Below are 13,263 nucleotides of genomic sequence, written 5' to 3'. Positions count from 1 at the left end.
CTGGCACTTGAGCTTCTTTCCAAGGCCCTACCCTGATCAGTGACACCCTTTGGTGTAGAATCCCTGAACAAGGCTTCCCATTGCTACTCTGTTTTGTCTGAGCTTCTTGGCTGCCTTGAAGCAGTGAGATGCACAGCCTTGAGTTTGCATCACTTGAACCCCATTTTGCTATAGTCATTTCGACATTCTAGGTCAAACAAACCTCTTGACATGTACCAAAATCCGTGTTTCTGCAGAGGCTTTCTCAACACATTTCAAAATAGTCTTAAAGAGAAAATAAAAGGAAATAGAAACAGAAAAGAGAGCTTGAAGAGACTTTAGGTTACTGCCCATGTATTCTCTTTCAGAAGCGCTAGCCAATTGCGAAATGATAACAGGGTGAAAATGAGTAAATAAATCACAAGTGGCTAAAGATTTGAAGTGTTATCACGCAGAGCATGTGTGACTTCTCCTCCAGCAAAACCCGTCATGGGAGCTTATTGGTTCCTAGTAGAAGCACAGTTTCTCTGTAAGGTATCTGAAAAGAGTCTTGCAGACATGGATGGAGAACCTGGCTGATTCTGCCATAGGTCCGCTGAAGCAAACGCCATTCACCTACACAATGAAGCAAAACCTTTCCTCCTACAGAAGTCCTCTTTTAATTTTTTTCCCCCTTTTTTCTTTTTTTCCAGTCAGACAATTAGGAATCAGGATCTTTTCCACTATATTTAAAGCAATCGTTACCTTACTGACAAGACGAATACAAGTTAAAACAATAGGTTAAAACGTTGGTTTCCATTCCTGGTGCAAATACCAGCCAAGTGCAAGGTGGATGAAACAGCACTGAGTGGATTTGTGTTTCAAACGTTTAATTCTTTTGTACAGAATAATCTTTTATTACCAGCATTTGGCACCGTTATACATTACACCAAAAATCCACAAATTTTACATGGACCCAAACGATTTATACTGTGCCAAATATGAAGACATTAACAGCCTTTATAGCAATATTTCTTTAAATAAATGCAATACGGAATGTGGAGAAAAACTAATAGAACAGAGCTACCGCGGGGTCTACACTTAAAACCAGTTAAATTACCTTTGATACATAAAATGTTTTCCTTTAGACAGCGTAAAGGGGGACATTTTCCATAAGTCTTTAACCTCCCCTGGACGTGAACGTTCTGTCTCCCGTGTTGGTCGTGCATACACAGACGGGAATCCACGAACACATCACAGAACAGCGCTATTCAAGTCAATGCCTTACACAAGTGTCTTACGAGGTCTTTGCTTTGTTTTAACCGTCTTTTATTTTTAAAGTGTTCTCAAACAAAATAAAAAATGAACAAAAAAAAATAAAGGTCCGTCTTAGGTACAGAGAATTCGTCTGTAACAACATCCAGCCCTCTCTTACATCGAGGGCAAGAAAGCGTTTCCATAAATAGAAAAAAAATGATGGGCATGAAACCATTATCTATATACAATGTAGACAATCGTCCGGCTTTTGGTTTAAACATGTGCCCGTTCTTGGGCACGTCTCGTCTTCTTCTCCTGCTCCCGTTTTGTTTTACACAGTTGTTTGGTCCAAATGGCCAGCCTCCACCATGGGGCAGCTGGAAAACCCCCATAGATAGGTAAATATATGTATATAAACAAAGAAACAAACAACAAACCCGTATTTATAGAGCGGTTGCACTGGGTGTAGCCCCATCAAGAGGATGGGAATGGCCCTGTGTCTGTGCTTTGGACTGCTGGCTCATTGTGGACTGGTTTGAGGAGCGCATCTTTGTGTTAGGCAGTTTATGGTCTTTCTTCCACTTCATGCGTCTGTTCTGGAACCAGATTTTGACCTGGCGCTCGGAGAGGCAAAGGGTGTGTGCGATCTCGATGCGTCGCCTTCTGGTCAGGTAGCGGTTGAAGTGGAACTCCTTCTCCAGCTCCAGGACCTGCTGTCTGGTATAGGCAGTGCGAGACCTCTTGGGCTCCCCTCCATTGTAATTGGGATTGACTGAACGTGCACACACAGGCACACAAACACACGCAGAGGGGAAAGAAAGGGGGGGAGTGGGGGGAAAACGATGGAACATAATCATTATATAATAACTTGACACCAGGTTCACATAAGATACTTAGACGGAAAGAAAAATTGTTTCACAGCCTATCGAAAGTGGGGACAATCGAGGAGCAATAAAAAATGGTGATGGGCATTTGGGTTAGAAGAAAAGCTTCAAAGACACATGGCCCAGAGCCACTGCAGGGCAATTAAATTTATGGGGGCTATAATTACTGCCCTAACAGTTTGGCGTCTCGTAAATCTTTTGATAAAGGACCCCGGATACAAAAGGTTTCTCACTTTTCTTTTCTTTTTCTTTTTCTTTTCTTTTTTTTTTTTTTTAATAACTTTATTTATTTATTTATTAGGAAACAAGGAGGAAGAAGGAGGGAAAAGAAAGCCACACACGCGAAGAGCCATCCCGGCCCCGGTAGCACCCTCCCCCCCCCCCCTCTTCCGTCCTCTGCAAGCGCATCCCCACCTCCCCCTGGCAAGGGCAACTCACCCGTGCTCACATGGATCTTCTTCATCCAGGGGTAGACCACTGGCTCCTTTCCCTTCAGCCCGGGCAGGGTCTTGTCAGCCAGCAGCGGGCAGCCGGGCCCGGTGCCCGTCCCGGCTGCTGGGGCCGCTTCGCAGCGGCGCTGCAGGGCATGGCCTGGTAGCAGGGGCTGGGGTGGGCCGGGGTGGCCCTTGGCGGGCGGTGGCGGCGAGGCGCCCGGAGGCGGCTGCTCGGGGCCCGGGGCGGCACTGCCGGCGCTGCTGTAGCTGTAGGGCGCCTGGGGGTAGGAGGGTGCCTGTGCCTGGTAAAGCGTCTCGGGAGGCGGTCCCGGCGGCCCCGGAGGCGCCGCGGGAGCCTGGTAGCCCGGTTCCCGGCGCGGCCGCGGGAAGTATTCGGGCAGCGCCGGGCCCGGGTGCGCGGTGTGCAGGTGCGGCGGCGGCGGCGGCGGCGGCGGGGCGTGCGGGTGCGGGTGGTGCGGGTGGTAGCTGGCGGAGCTGCCGGCGCTGCCGCTGTGCTGCGTGTACTCCTCGCAGGGAGGGAATTTGGGCTCGATGTAGTTGGAGTTTATCAAAAACGAACTCATGGTCATTAATTTGTGAAGTGCAAAAATACTAATTTTTCTCGCGTTGTCGTTTTTCTGGGCTCGGCGAGGCCCCTCCCCTTCCCCCCCTCCCTCTCCTCCCTCCCTCTCCCCCTCCCGCTACTGTCAAGTGCTCGCCTCTGCCAAAGTTTGGGCCTCCAGCTTCCCCCTCCCCGCCGCACTCCCCTCCCTTCCTCTCTTCCCACCCCTGGAGCGCCTACAACACACACAACACACACCCGCGCCCCCCGCCACCCCGCCACCACCTGACCGCCAGCGCCAATTACCGCGCGGGGCCGCGGACCCCGGATCAGGAAATGGAAGGCGGGCGAGCGGCCGCGGGGCAGCTCCGCGGCAGAGGACCCACCGTGGGGCCCGCTCCCGAGGACAGCTGCCGACGCGCCTCCTGCCCGAGCCACGGCTTGTCGACCACAGAGTGCCCGGACGGGAGATGCCGGACGCTCACGTCCGCTCCTCACCAGCATCCCCGGCTCTTCGAGCCGCGTCCGGCGGTCGCGGTGTCAAGCGAGATAAAACTGATCCAGCTCTGACAGTCTTTCTCCCCCCGCCCCCACCTCCAGCACTTTTTGTTCCTACGTTCCTCCACTGAACGGGGGGGAGGGGGTGAAGCGGGAAGCGCAGCGAGGAAGCGGAGCGCAGTCCGACTGCATTATTCAGAGGGAGGCAGGCATTGCACAAGGCGTTGCACAATCCAGTTAAACAAGTCCATCTCCAAGTGCCTGAAGCCAGGGTTGCGCGCAGGCAGAGGGCGGCGGCTGCTGCGGGGTACAAGCCACCGGCAGCCCTCGGGGTCTGGCCCCCAGCGCCCCGCAGCTGAGGACCACGGCTGGCAACTTAGGGCTTAGCCCTCGGCCCATTTGAAGCCGTGCTGGCTGGAGGAATAAGTGAAAAGTTAGCATGCAGTTGGTAGGAAGGCCGAGGAGGGTCCTCGAGTGGCGCGCGGGGTGCGATGGCTCTAGAGAGCCTGAGAATAACGGGGAGGAGCGGGGACAGGGAGCCGGGGAAAGGCGGACACAGCCGTACCAAATACTTCCTACTGGCGTTCGCAGGGTTCTCTGCGAGCTTCCCGCCCCTCTGGGAAACAGTTTCAGAACTACGAATTTAAGTCCGTGGTATTGGTGTCCCTCGTCTTGAATTTATTTCTTATTTTTTCTGTTCCACGAGAAATTATTAGAGCCTTGGCAGAAATCACTGACAAACCCTGGCGTAGGAGGGAGAGGGCACTCGGCCACTTTTGCCTTGCTAAAGCTGGGACTGTTAACGAAAATTTGCAGCTCAGAGAGAAAGGGGACAACCGCCCTGACCTTAGGTAATTGAAATTTGATGGTTAAATTAATTGCAGCCTTATTCTAAGGGGAAAAACCAAACCAAACCAAACAAACAAACAACCCCCCACAAAACCAAAACCAACCCCACCCACTTAAGTGGAGGTCAAACAATCTGGTACCCTCGGAGTTAGAAGCGAACTTTTCGCATCATTTTTTTTTCTCCATTTCAGGAAAGCATATAAACATATACAAATGTTTGCCGCACCCTTCGAGAGTATAATTGCTGAGTGGGTAATCTCATCTGCTGCTATGGGAAAATACATCTAATATATCAAGCGTAAATAAGATACATTTTAGAACTTGCCCTCCTAAAGATATTACATTAACAGTTGCCCTGGTTTAAATCCAGATTATTGTCTTTTACAGTTTTATAGATAATGGATACATGCAATAAAATTCTATTTGAATATATATTCTATCTAACAAGACACACATAGTATCGATTTATATTTTATCCACACACACAAGCACGCACATTGCAGGCGGCTTGTAATATGTTAGAACATTTCCAGCACTCGGGTATACTGGAGTACTTATCTAAACAATCACTCATTTCCTCCTCCTATCGAATGTCTAATTTGTAAAGAGAGTTAAAACACATTTACTTACTCATTTCCAACATCACCTCTATGGAACTCTTTAACTGGGGTAATAGATAAGTTTCTCTATTTACTCTGCATATAGAGGAAATGCGGTTAAGCACACGCACAGAGAGCCGCAACTGTTCAACAGCACACATTCGACAGGAAAGAGGAGATTGATTTATTTATGTTTTTTAAAAAGAGGAATAATTTAAAAAATATTTTTAAAAGGAAAAAAACTGAAACCTATTGTTGTAAAAAAAATAAAGCTGCCATCTAGGTAACTGTACAAAATAAAAGGTTGCCAAAGCCCACCACAACCAGAAAGCAGTTTCCCGGCACAAAGAAACACATGCACACATACAGACACATATGTACAAATACCTGCCGGCCAGCACCAGAAGAATTACACTGGGTTCTCGTAAATATTATCCTCGGCATAAGTCCTGAGACACAATGGCCAGAGCACTACAGCAGGGTGCCCTGCTCCCAAGCCTTGGTAAAACACAACGGAAAGTGGTGTCTCGATTTGAGAGCTCAGCACTATATTGGGATAGTTGATCATGCTCTGTTTTGTATTATTTGTGATTAGATCTCAAAGTATACCTGCTTCGCTACGCCTCGTTCTGCTGTGGGACTCTGGCACTCGGTTACAGCAAGAAGGATGCAATTTTGTATACCACTGTAAATCTGCAAGGTGACCTGAGCTGCTCAGCTGAAGTCTGTTTTTTTTTCGTGTGGTTCTATTAGTCTGCGAAGATGTGCTGAGGCAGGACCTCCAAAAGGCCTGTTCCATGTCTTTGTGGTTTTGTTATCATAAACAAGAACTCAGCCAAGACCACCAAGTGTTATCTTGCACACGGCCATTTCGACATTTTACTGCAAGATTTATGGCTGTAATAAACAATCTCCAAAACCTTTTTTTTCCCTCGATACTTCCCTTTAACCAACTTGTAGCATCATCCTAAGATCTCAAAGAAAAGGAGAAGAAAAAATAGGCCAGATATCTTTATTTATTTTTTTCTTCCACCACCACCACCAAAAAAAAAAAAAAAAAAAAAAAAAAAAAAAAAAAAAAAAAAGAACCAAAGGCTCGATTTCACCGGAGAAGGAAACTTTAATCACTTAATAAAGGAGCAAAAGTTTCTTGGACAAGGATGGCTTAGGAGGACGAAATGGAGACCCTACAGGAATTAAGTTGAGAGGAAGAGAGTCAGTTTTCATGCACCAAGAAGAGGCAACTCATACATACCCAAAGAGGGGAGGAAAGAGAGATCTCCCTTTTTCTTGTGAAACAAGCAAGCACTCCTGCTACCCTCCACATGCCCAGTTAAAACGTAATCATTAAAAAAAAAAATAATAACAGCAAGGATAGTAATAGTAATAATAATAATTCGAGTCAACCTTTCGCTGTGCCCAGGCATCCTCCACCAAGAGCAGTAGAAGGAAGAATCGCACTAGCAGCCTGGTTTGAATTTGATTTAAACCATTTTGAATATGTTTAGCCCCAGCTTTCTCTCTTGAATGCGAAGCTGTCCCAAGTTTCAAAGTGACCGAAAAGTGACACCGTGTGCATTTTGTTTCTTATTAATCTTACACATTGACAGTCTTTGTTAAATAACAAGGCGTGCCCTTCACCAGGCGACATTTTCATATTTGTTAGACGCGGTGACCTGAAGTTCACCTCGGCCTTGGACTTAGTTTTTCTAAAAGGTCTATAACAGTGTCTTTTAGATAGCAGGGTGCTTTGCCCAGGTCACTACTTCTAAGGGAAAATTAAGAAAAAATCGCGGGAAAATGTAAACGTTATGGAATGTATGGACTGTATTCCATCCTTTGTTCCTGGGAATGACAGAGCCTCGAGGTTGATCCTGCCTCCGCTTGCGGGAGCGCGCTTTTCCAGCCCTCGCTGCCGGGGCACTGCTAGGGGTTTTGCCCCAAGTTCAGCGTTCAGCAAAAGCTTGGTTTTATTCGGCACTGGGCCTCCTCTCAACAACGAGATGATTGGCAGAATTTTCTCCCTCTGTCCTGGAGCGGTTAAATAAACAGATGTAAAATGTGATATGCGCCCGGATTTTAAACGCCAGAGAGCAGTGTGCTGGACGTAAAGAATGTAAAGACAGAAAGAGTTCGTCTTAGATTATTAATTGTTCTCCTCTAGGTTTTGGGGGGTTGGTTGGTTTGTTTGTTAAATTTAAACAGCAATTCGGAATGGTCAATATTCATCGAAGTCACAATTCCAACGTTTTCCCTGAATAATTATTTATTTAATTAAAGTTAGGCTGAAAATATGGAATTCGAGACACTAATTGTTTTGGTGAGAAGGCAAATGAATTTCAATCACCTAATCTTGAGCAAGTCAGTTACAGTAACAGCTTTCGTTCTGGGTATATGAAAGACGCATTGTTACTCTTAGAAACAGTCTGCCTTGAATTCTCCAACCACGCTGGCTGGCTACGTTTTTGAGCTTTTTATCAGCCTTGACTCTTACATCAAATAAATACTCTGGATGTGAAAGGTTATATACTATCCCCAGAGAGGACAGGCTCCCCAAACGTGTGCAATGCCAGGTCTCGGTACAAATGAGCAATAGGAGCAACTTGTGAACAAACCCGACCCCCCGAATAAACACTTGCATTATAGGCTTCATCAGGGACATTAGGCAAAATCTCCAATAATCTCTTTGTCTAATCTTAAATCTAGCCTCTCGCATATCTGTTCCCAAGAAATAGCACTCGCTTGCTACGATCCAGCTGTGTCTCAGGCAAATAATTCACACATACCAGCTACACAGAGGCCAATGTAGCCTTCTGCCTTGGTCGGTGGAATGGCAGCAGTGCATAGAGGGAAGTGAGGTGTACTCTTTCTTGGACTTCCTCATAGCCTTGTCCCCTCCTCCACACATTTCACATCTGCTTATGTATATTTGAGACTATATTTTTCCTCTTCCATTGACCTCTCATTCTCATAATTTCAGGCCGAATCCCATTTGTAGTTATGACCCACGAATTGAGTGCCCTGAGCAGTATTGGTCAGTTCTTTCCAAACGCCTGCCCGAGGAGCTAAAAATTCGGCACGGAGGCGGCACTGGGAACAAAAAATCCCAGCGATGTGGGAAGAACTGTCTGCAGGGCGGGGAGGGGGGCTTAAAAATCCACTAAACTTTTTCTTGGGTACAGTCGATTTGGTGAAGGAAGGGAAACAACTCTCCCCGGTCCCCATTTCTCTGGGAACACTGCTGCCTTGGGTAATTCCAGAAGGCTGCGAGATCCTTCCAAATCACGGAGCAGCAAAGAGCGCCAGCTTCTCCGCAACATTTTCCATCGGTAGCAAAACACGTCCCTGCCACTCCACATTTTAAAGGAGCTCCTTCTGACCAAACATGTAATCCGTATTATCTCCAGCATGTCCTGTTTAAGCACAGTTTAGCGGTCACTACAGAAATGGGAGTAAAAACAAAGACGCGACTAGGATCGATACACGCATTAATAGCTTCACTACTATCTTATCTTCCTGCCATTTTGCAAAGTGAGGAGGCTTAACACTAAACCTCTTAAAGCAAGTTATTGTATAGTAAACAGGAGTGAAACATTTTGCTACCTGACTCTCGGAGGAGGCAGCATCCTCGACTACTATGGGAGTAACACTCGCGTTTACCTGCCGCGGCTGAACCCGAGATATTCAGACGCAAATGTGGTCGATAATTCAAGATGAAATACAACGTGTATTACTCTTGAAAAGAGGAATTTTCTATCCTTTCCTCGGTAATTGAGGTCATTCAGCCAGCAGGGTTCACCTGGAGTCCATACTGTGATACACACGTAACTCAAAGCTATTTTATCTTTTGTGCTGATAGTCAAGATCTCGGCTATAACATTGACATCAAACTCTGTCTAGGCGAATGACTAAGAGTGGTGCAAAACGTAAACTTTTGACCCTCAACTTTTTGACCCGCAGTTGTAACGCCCTTAACCACAAAGATATACAAAAGCTATGCAGCTTCTTTTAGGAGTAAGAGACTCGCACTGTTTGTTTCAATAGTTCTGCCGTTTCCCCCAGCTTTCTAGGGCTTTTTTTCCTTTCCCTATTAAGAAATCGGATACTTTTGCATTTTTAATTATTTTTCTCTCTCTCTCTTTTTATTTTCTCTTTAATCTCGCATCTTTACAAAGTGCTATTAGATCAGCTCGCACAGCCTTTCGCCAGCGTTGGAAGAAAGCCTGTTACTCAAAGGCGCTATATGGTTACAAATGCAGGTGAAATGCTGGGTAAGTTCTGGGCATGAGGCTGGAAGGAACGTAGCGACGAGCGTTGGGGGGAAAGATGCAGCTCTTTGCTGCGAGGGTCTTATTCATTTCTCCTTGATTTAAACATAAAGAAACAACTCTAATTGTTTGCGAAGCCTTGTCTAGGCAAACGAGTTGACTGTGAACTTGGTCTAAAGCGAGCTCTGCTGGTGATTCCTAGGGTGTGCAGATTTATCTTTTCTGCATTTACTTAACCTGGCAGTGAACTGCACGGGCTGCCATTTGTTATCCAGAGACAGACTTCACCTCAAGCAAGGACTGTTCCACAAAATTGCAATAATTACCCAATAACCTTCATAGCAAATATTATTATTGAAAAGACATTTTTTTGGGGAGGGGATATAGGAAGTATTCCTTATGTGTGCTATAGAACGAAATCCTTGCAAGTTTTACACGTTCTCTGTGTCAGACTTTATATTGTTGGTGCGTGTAGCTACTGGAACATGTGACCGCGATGGTCCATGAGTATTTGCCTTGCAGAGACATATTAGTGAGGTGCTTTGATTTGAAAGGGATAATCTTTTCAAAGATGACCAGGCGGCTGTGAGAGCTGTGTTTTTGCGCTCTAGCTAGAAAATCGGGGAGAATTTAAGGTCAGACAAGAGAAAGAGATAAGAAAGCAATGCTATTTCTTAACTTGGTCAGAAGATTTACTTACGTCTGCCATTAATGCGTTAAATATGCATTTGCGAGGAGGGAAAAGGAATTGCTGCAGTTTGAAATCGAAACCTTCTGATCCGCCCCTCCTGATCTGTTCCATTCAATTTCCCATGCAGCAGATTGTAAACCCCTCTATTGTCACCCTTCCACAAATACACACTTTATAAATATAAGAAAATGTCAGAATAATAATTTCTCCTTAATGTTCTGCAATTACGGTGTTTGGAGGGCTTAGACAAGGCGGCAGTTGTAATTTACGGATGACTTTCCACAGGATTGTTATACTTCTGGTTCAGAGAAAGTTATGCCTTGCAAAGTCACTAGTTACACACATTAAGAGAGTTGCCTAAGCTTTAATTGGCCTTACGCTTAGACATGACACACTACACTCAAGTATTTCTTTCAAAGGGTTAGGTAAACTGTATTTCAAACTGCAGAACGCCACTCGCCATGCCTAAAGTAAAACAAACTCGCATGCATTAATCCCCCTAATACAGAAGAAAATAAAATGTGTGCAGATAAGACCTCTCCTGATTCCCAGCTATTACTCTCTATGACAATTTCCCTCGTAAAACAATTAGAACCTGGAAATATTTTGGTAGAGTTTAGAAGTCTCAGGGTGTTTGAATTTCAAATTTCAAAGCGGACTAGAAAAACATAATGTGTTTCTGGGTTTGAATGTCTTCAACTGCCCTGCTTAGGACAGGGCAGGGCCAGAAATATGCAGAAGTTGTCATTTCTAGCTAACATTTGTTGGTTGTTGTCAGAAAGTTTCTTGCAGTGCAGGCAGGTTTATGTGCTTGTGGACTTGGGGAAATTTTTCTCTTCCGTAGTTCTTGAATCTCTGTATACTGCTTTAGGCGGAATGTGCTCCAGAAGCCTCATTCAAAAATGTGGAAACAAGCAACAGCAAATCTTTTCACTCTAGACAGTGAAAAATTATAATTCGTGATAATATCCAGGTTCCTAAAATATTCTTTAAACGTGTGTGTGTGTGTGTGTGTGTGTGTGTGTGTATAGTCAGCAGATAATTCAAATAATGCAGTGCTGTTGAATGGTAACATCAAACTGATCGTGTCTGGTACCATTCCTGTTTTCAAGTGAAAGATTTTCCTTGGAAAAGGACCCATATATAAATGAAGCCCAAACTTTCAAAGGGTTTTCATGCCTTTGCCTCAAACTATAAAATTTTATGGCATAGAGTATAATGCACGCCTATCGTATATAACTTTCTGCTATTCCTATTGACAAACGTGTGACAGCTAGTGTGCTATAAAATCCCCAGCTGTTTATTATGGAAATTATTTTCAAATGTGCATTTGGATATGCACTTTTAAAGCCTTTCCTTTTTTTATTTTTTCTTTTTTTCCTTTTTCTTTCTTTTTTAATTTTTTTTTGTTCCCCCCCCCCCCCCCCTTTTTAATGTGAAATGCATGCATATGTGTATGTTTAGCGTTCCTAGGAAGGGTACACAAAGGCTTCAGACTCCATTTATCTTACACAGGAGGTTGACTTCAAGTATTAAATATTTGTAAAACTGTGAGATCTTTGAACTGAGTCAACCTTATATACTAACGTTTCTTAAACATTAAAGGCAAGTAAATATAAAATAGGAATCAGTCAGCAAACCACAGTCCTTGCAGAGGTACACAACAAGCTCACCCTCCTGTACACCTCTGTCTTTTTCTGATTTTTGCTTGCAGTAGCAGATACAGCCTAAACCACAGGATTCAAACGGGATAGCACTAGCAAAATAAAATAAAGCTCATCTCCCATTTCACATTCAACCACCACGTCCTTTTGCAAACCTGATTTTATGACACATGAAGGAAAACAATAAGATCTGCTGAAGTCCTGCTACTCCAAACCTGTGCAGAATAAGATATACTCACAACTGACTTGGAGATAAATATCTATCTAGATTATATAGATGTTCATGTGTATTTTATATGCAATTCTCAAATCTCTTCTCTAGCCTGTGACTGCATCTTGGTCTACACTCCTCTGAGATCACTCGCTTAAGTTACAGCTCTGAGGATAAGGATCAGGCCTTAATGCTACCCAGGGAGAGACAGAGTTCCTTTCACCCTTTCATTCAAGTCCTGGAAATTCAAAGACTAAAGTTAAATCCGGCCATAAAGTTTATTGCTGAGTAATCACACTCTAGTGAGAACAGTCCACTTAAATAAAAAGAATGTTGAAGTAAACACGCAGCTGGGGCCTACCCCACAATGGCAGCCAGCAATATAAGGCAGAGAAGGAGAACAGAGCTAGGGGGATATTTACAATCTTCAATAAACCAAGCCAGTATTTCATAATTTGCAGCACTCTAATGACCTGTAGTCTCTTGTATTAATGCTACAAGTTACAGTCAATTGGTTCGTTTGAAAACAACCACAAAAGAAAAAGGTCACAAGAACATATATATGTATACACACATACACACTCTTTGTATACATAAACATACCACTATTAAACACACATACGTGTGTGCACAGCTTTCTACAGGCATATTGATTGACTTTTACGTGCATGCAGACACACGTCACTTAAATATCTTTATATTTATGTAATTACACAGAAGAGAGGGAATAAGTTACAGCATCGTTATCAACGCGCATCCCCAAAGCACACCACACACTCATAGGTGGACATACACAGAGCTAAACTTTAAGAACAACCCAATGCAGAAAATAGGAATCCTAAGCATTTCCATACAGTTTGCACCATTTTAATACTAGTTCTGATGTGCAAAGTATTTCAATAATCCAAATATTATTGCCATATCAGCACGCCTCCAACTCTATCATGCCTACAGAAGACGCTGCCCAGATAATATCAAACCCTATCTATTTTATTTCCCCCCTTTTTTAATCGCCTGCAGTAACTACTCTGCTAAACAAAACCTCTCAAACTTGGAGAGTCTATTGGAGCAAAGGAAGTAATTATCTTCTGCGGTAGTCAAAGTGATTAAAGCTAGGCCCCAAAATCCATCTCTGCCAAAGTCGCTTATTGTGGTTTACTTTGATTTGATCGTTAAAATAGAGAGCTATCTGCTGCGAGTGAAGGGATGGGGGGGATTTGCAGCGTAACCTGGATCATTACTGGTTGATCCTGCCTCTCGGGCTCGGTGGGACCGTCCTGAAAAGCCCCAGGCGGAGAGGAAGGGAAAAAGAAAGAGAAAGAAAGAAAGAGAATGAAAGAGAGAGAGAGAGAGAGGCAGCGAGAGCGACCAGGAGCCTCGACTTTCCC

General features: G+C 44.5%; 1 protein-coding gene across 1 annotated transcript; it reads right to left on the bottom strand.

Moving 5' to 3' along the window:
- Positions 1-831: 831 nt before the first annotated feature.
- HOXA4 (homeobox A4) lies at positions 832-3,187 on the bottom strand. The gene is made up of 2 exons (XM_064167049.1): positions 2,538-3,187; positions 832-1,987 (listed from the first exon to the last, which is right to left on the bottom strand). Exons 1-2 carry the CDS (start codon positions 3,121-3,123, stop codon positions 1,659-1,661), a joined length of 915 nt encoding a protein of 304 aa, XP_064023119.1. The 5' UTR covers positions 3,124-3,187; the 3' UTR covers positions 832-1,658.
- Between the last annotated feature and the right edge of the window lie 10,076 nt (positions 3,188-13,263).

This window comes from Pogoniulus pusillus, chromosome 28, assembly GCF_015220805.1.
Source record: "Pogoniulus pusillus isolate bPogPus1 chromosome 28, bPogPus1.pri, whole genome shotgun sequence".
Lineage (NCBI taxonomy): Eukaryota > Metazoa > Chordata > Aves > Piciformes > Lybiidae > Pogoniulus > Pogoniulus pusillus.
Note: the sequence above shows the minus strand (reverse complement) of the source record. Positions and strands in the feature narration are given on the sequence as shown.

Coding starts and splice junctions, on each gene's coding strand:
- HOXA4 (XM_064167049.1), bottom strand. CDS start 3,123: ATGACCATGAGTTCGTTTTTGATAAACTCCAACTACATCGAGCCCAAA. Junction 1,988..2,537: donor GAAGATCCATGTGAGCACGG/GTGAGTTGCCCT, acceptor GTGCACGTTCAG/TCAATCCCAATTACAATGGA.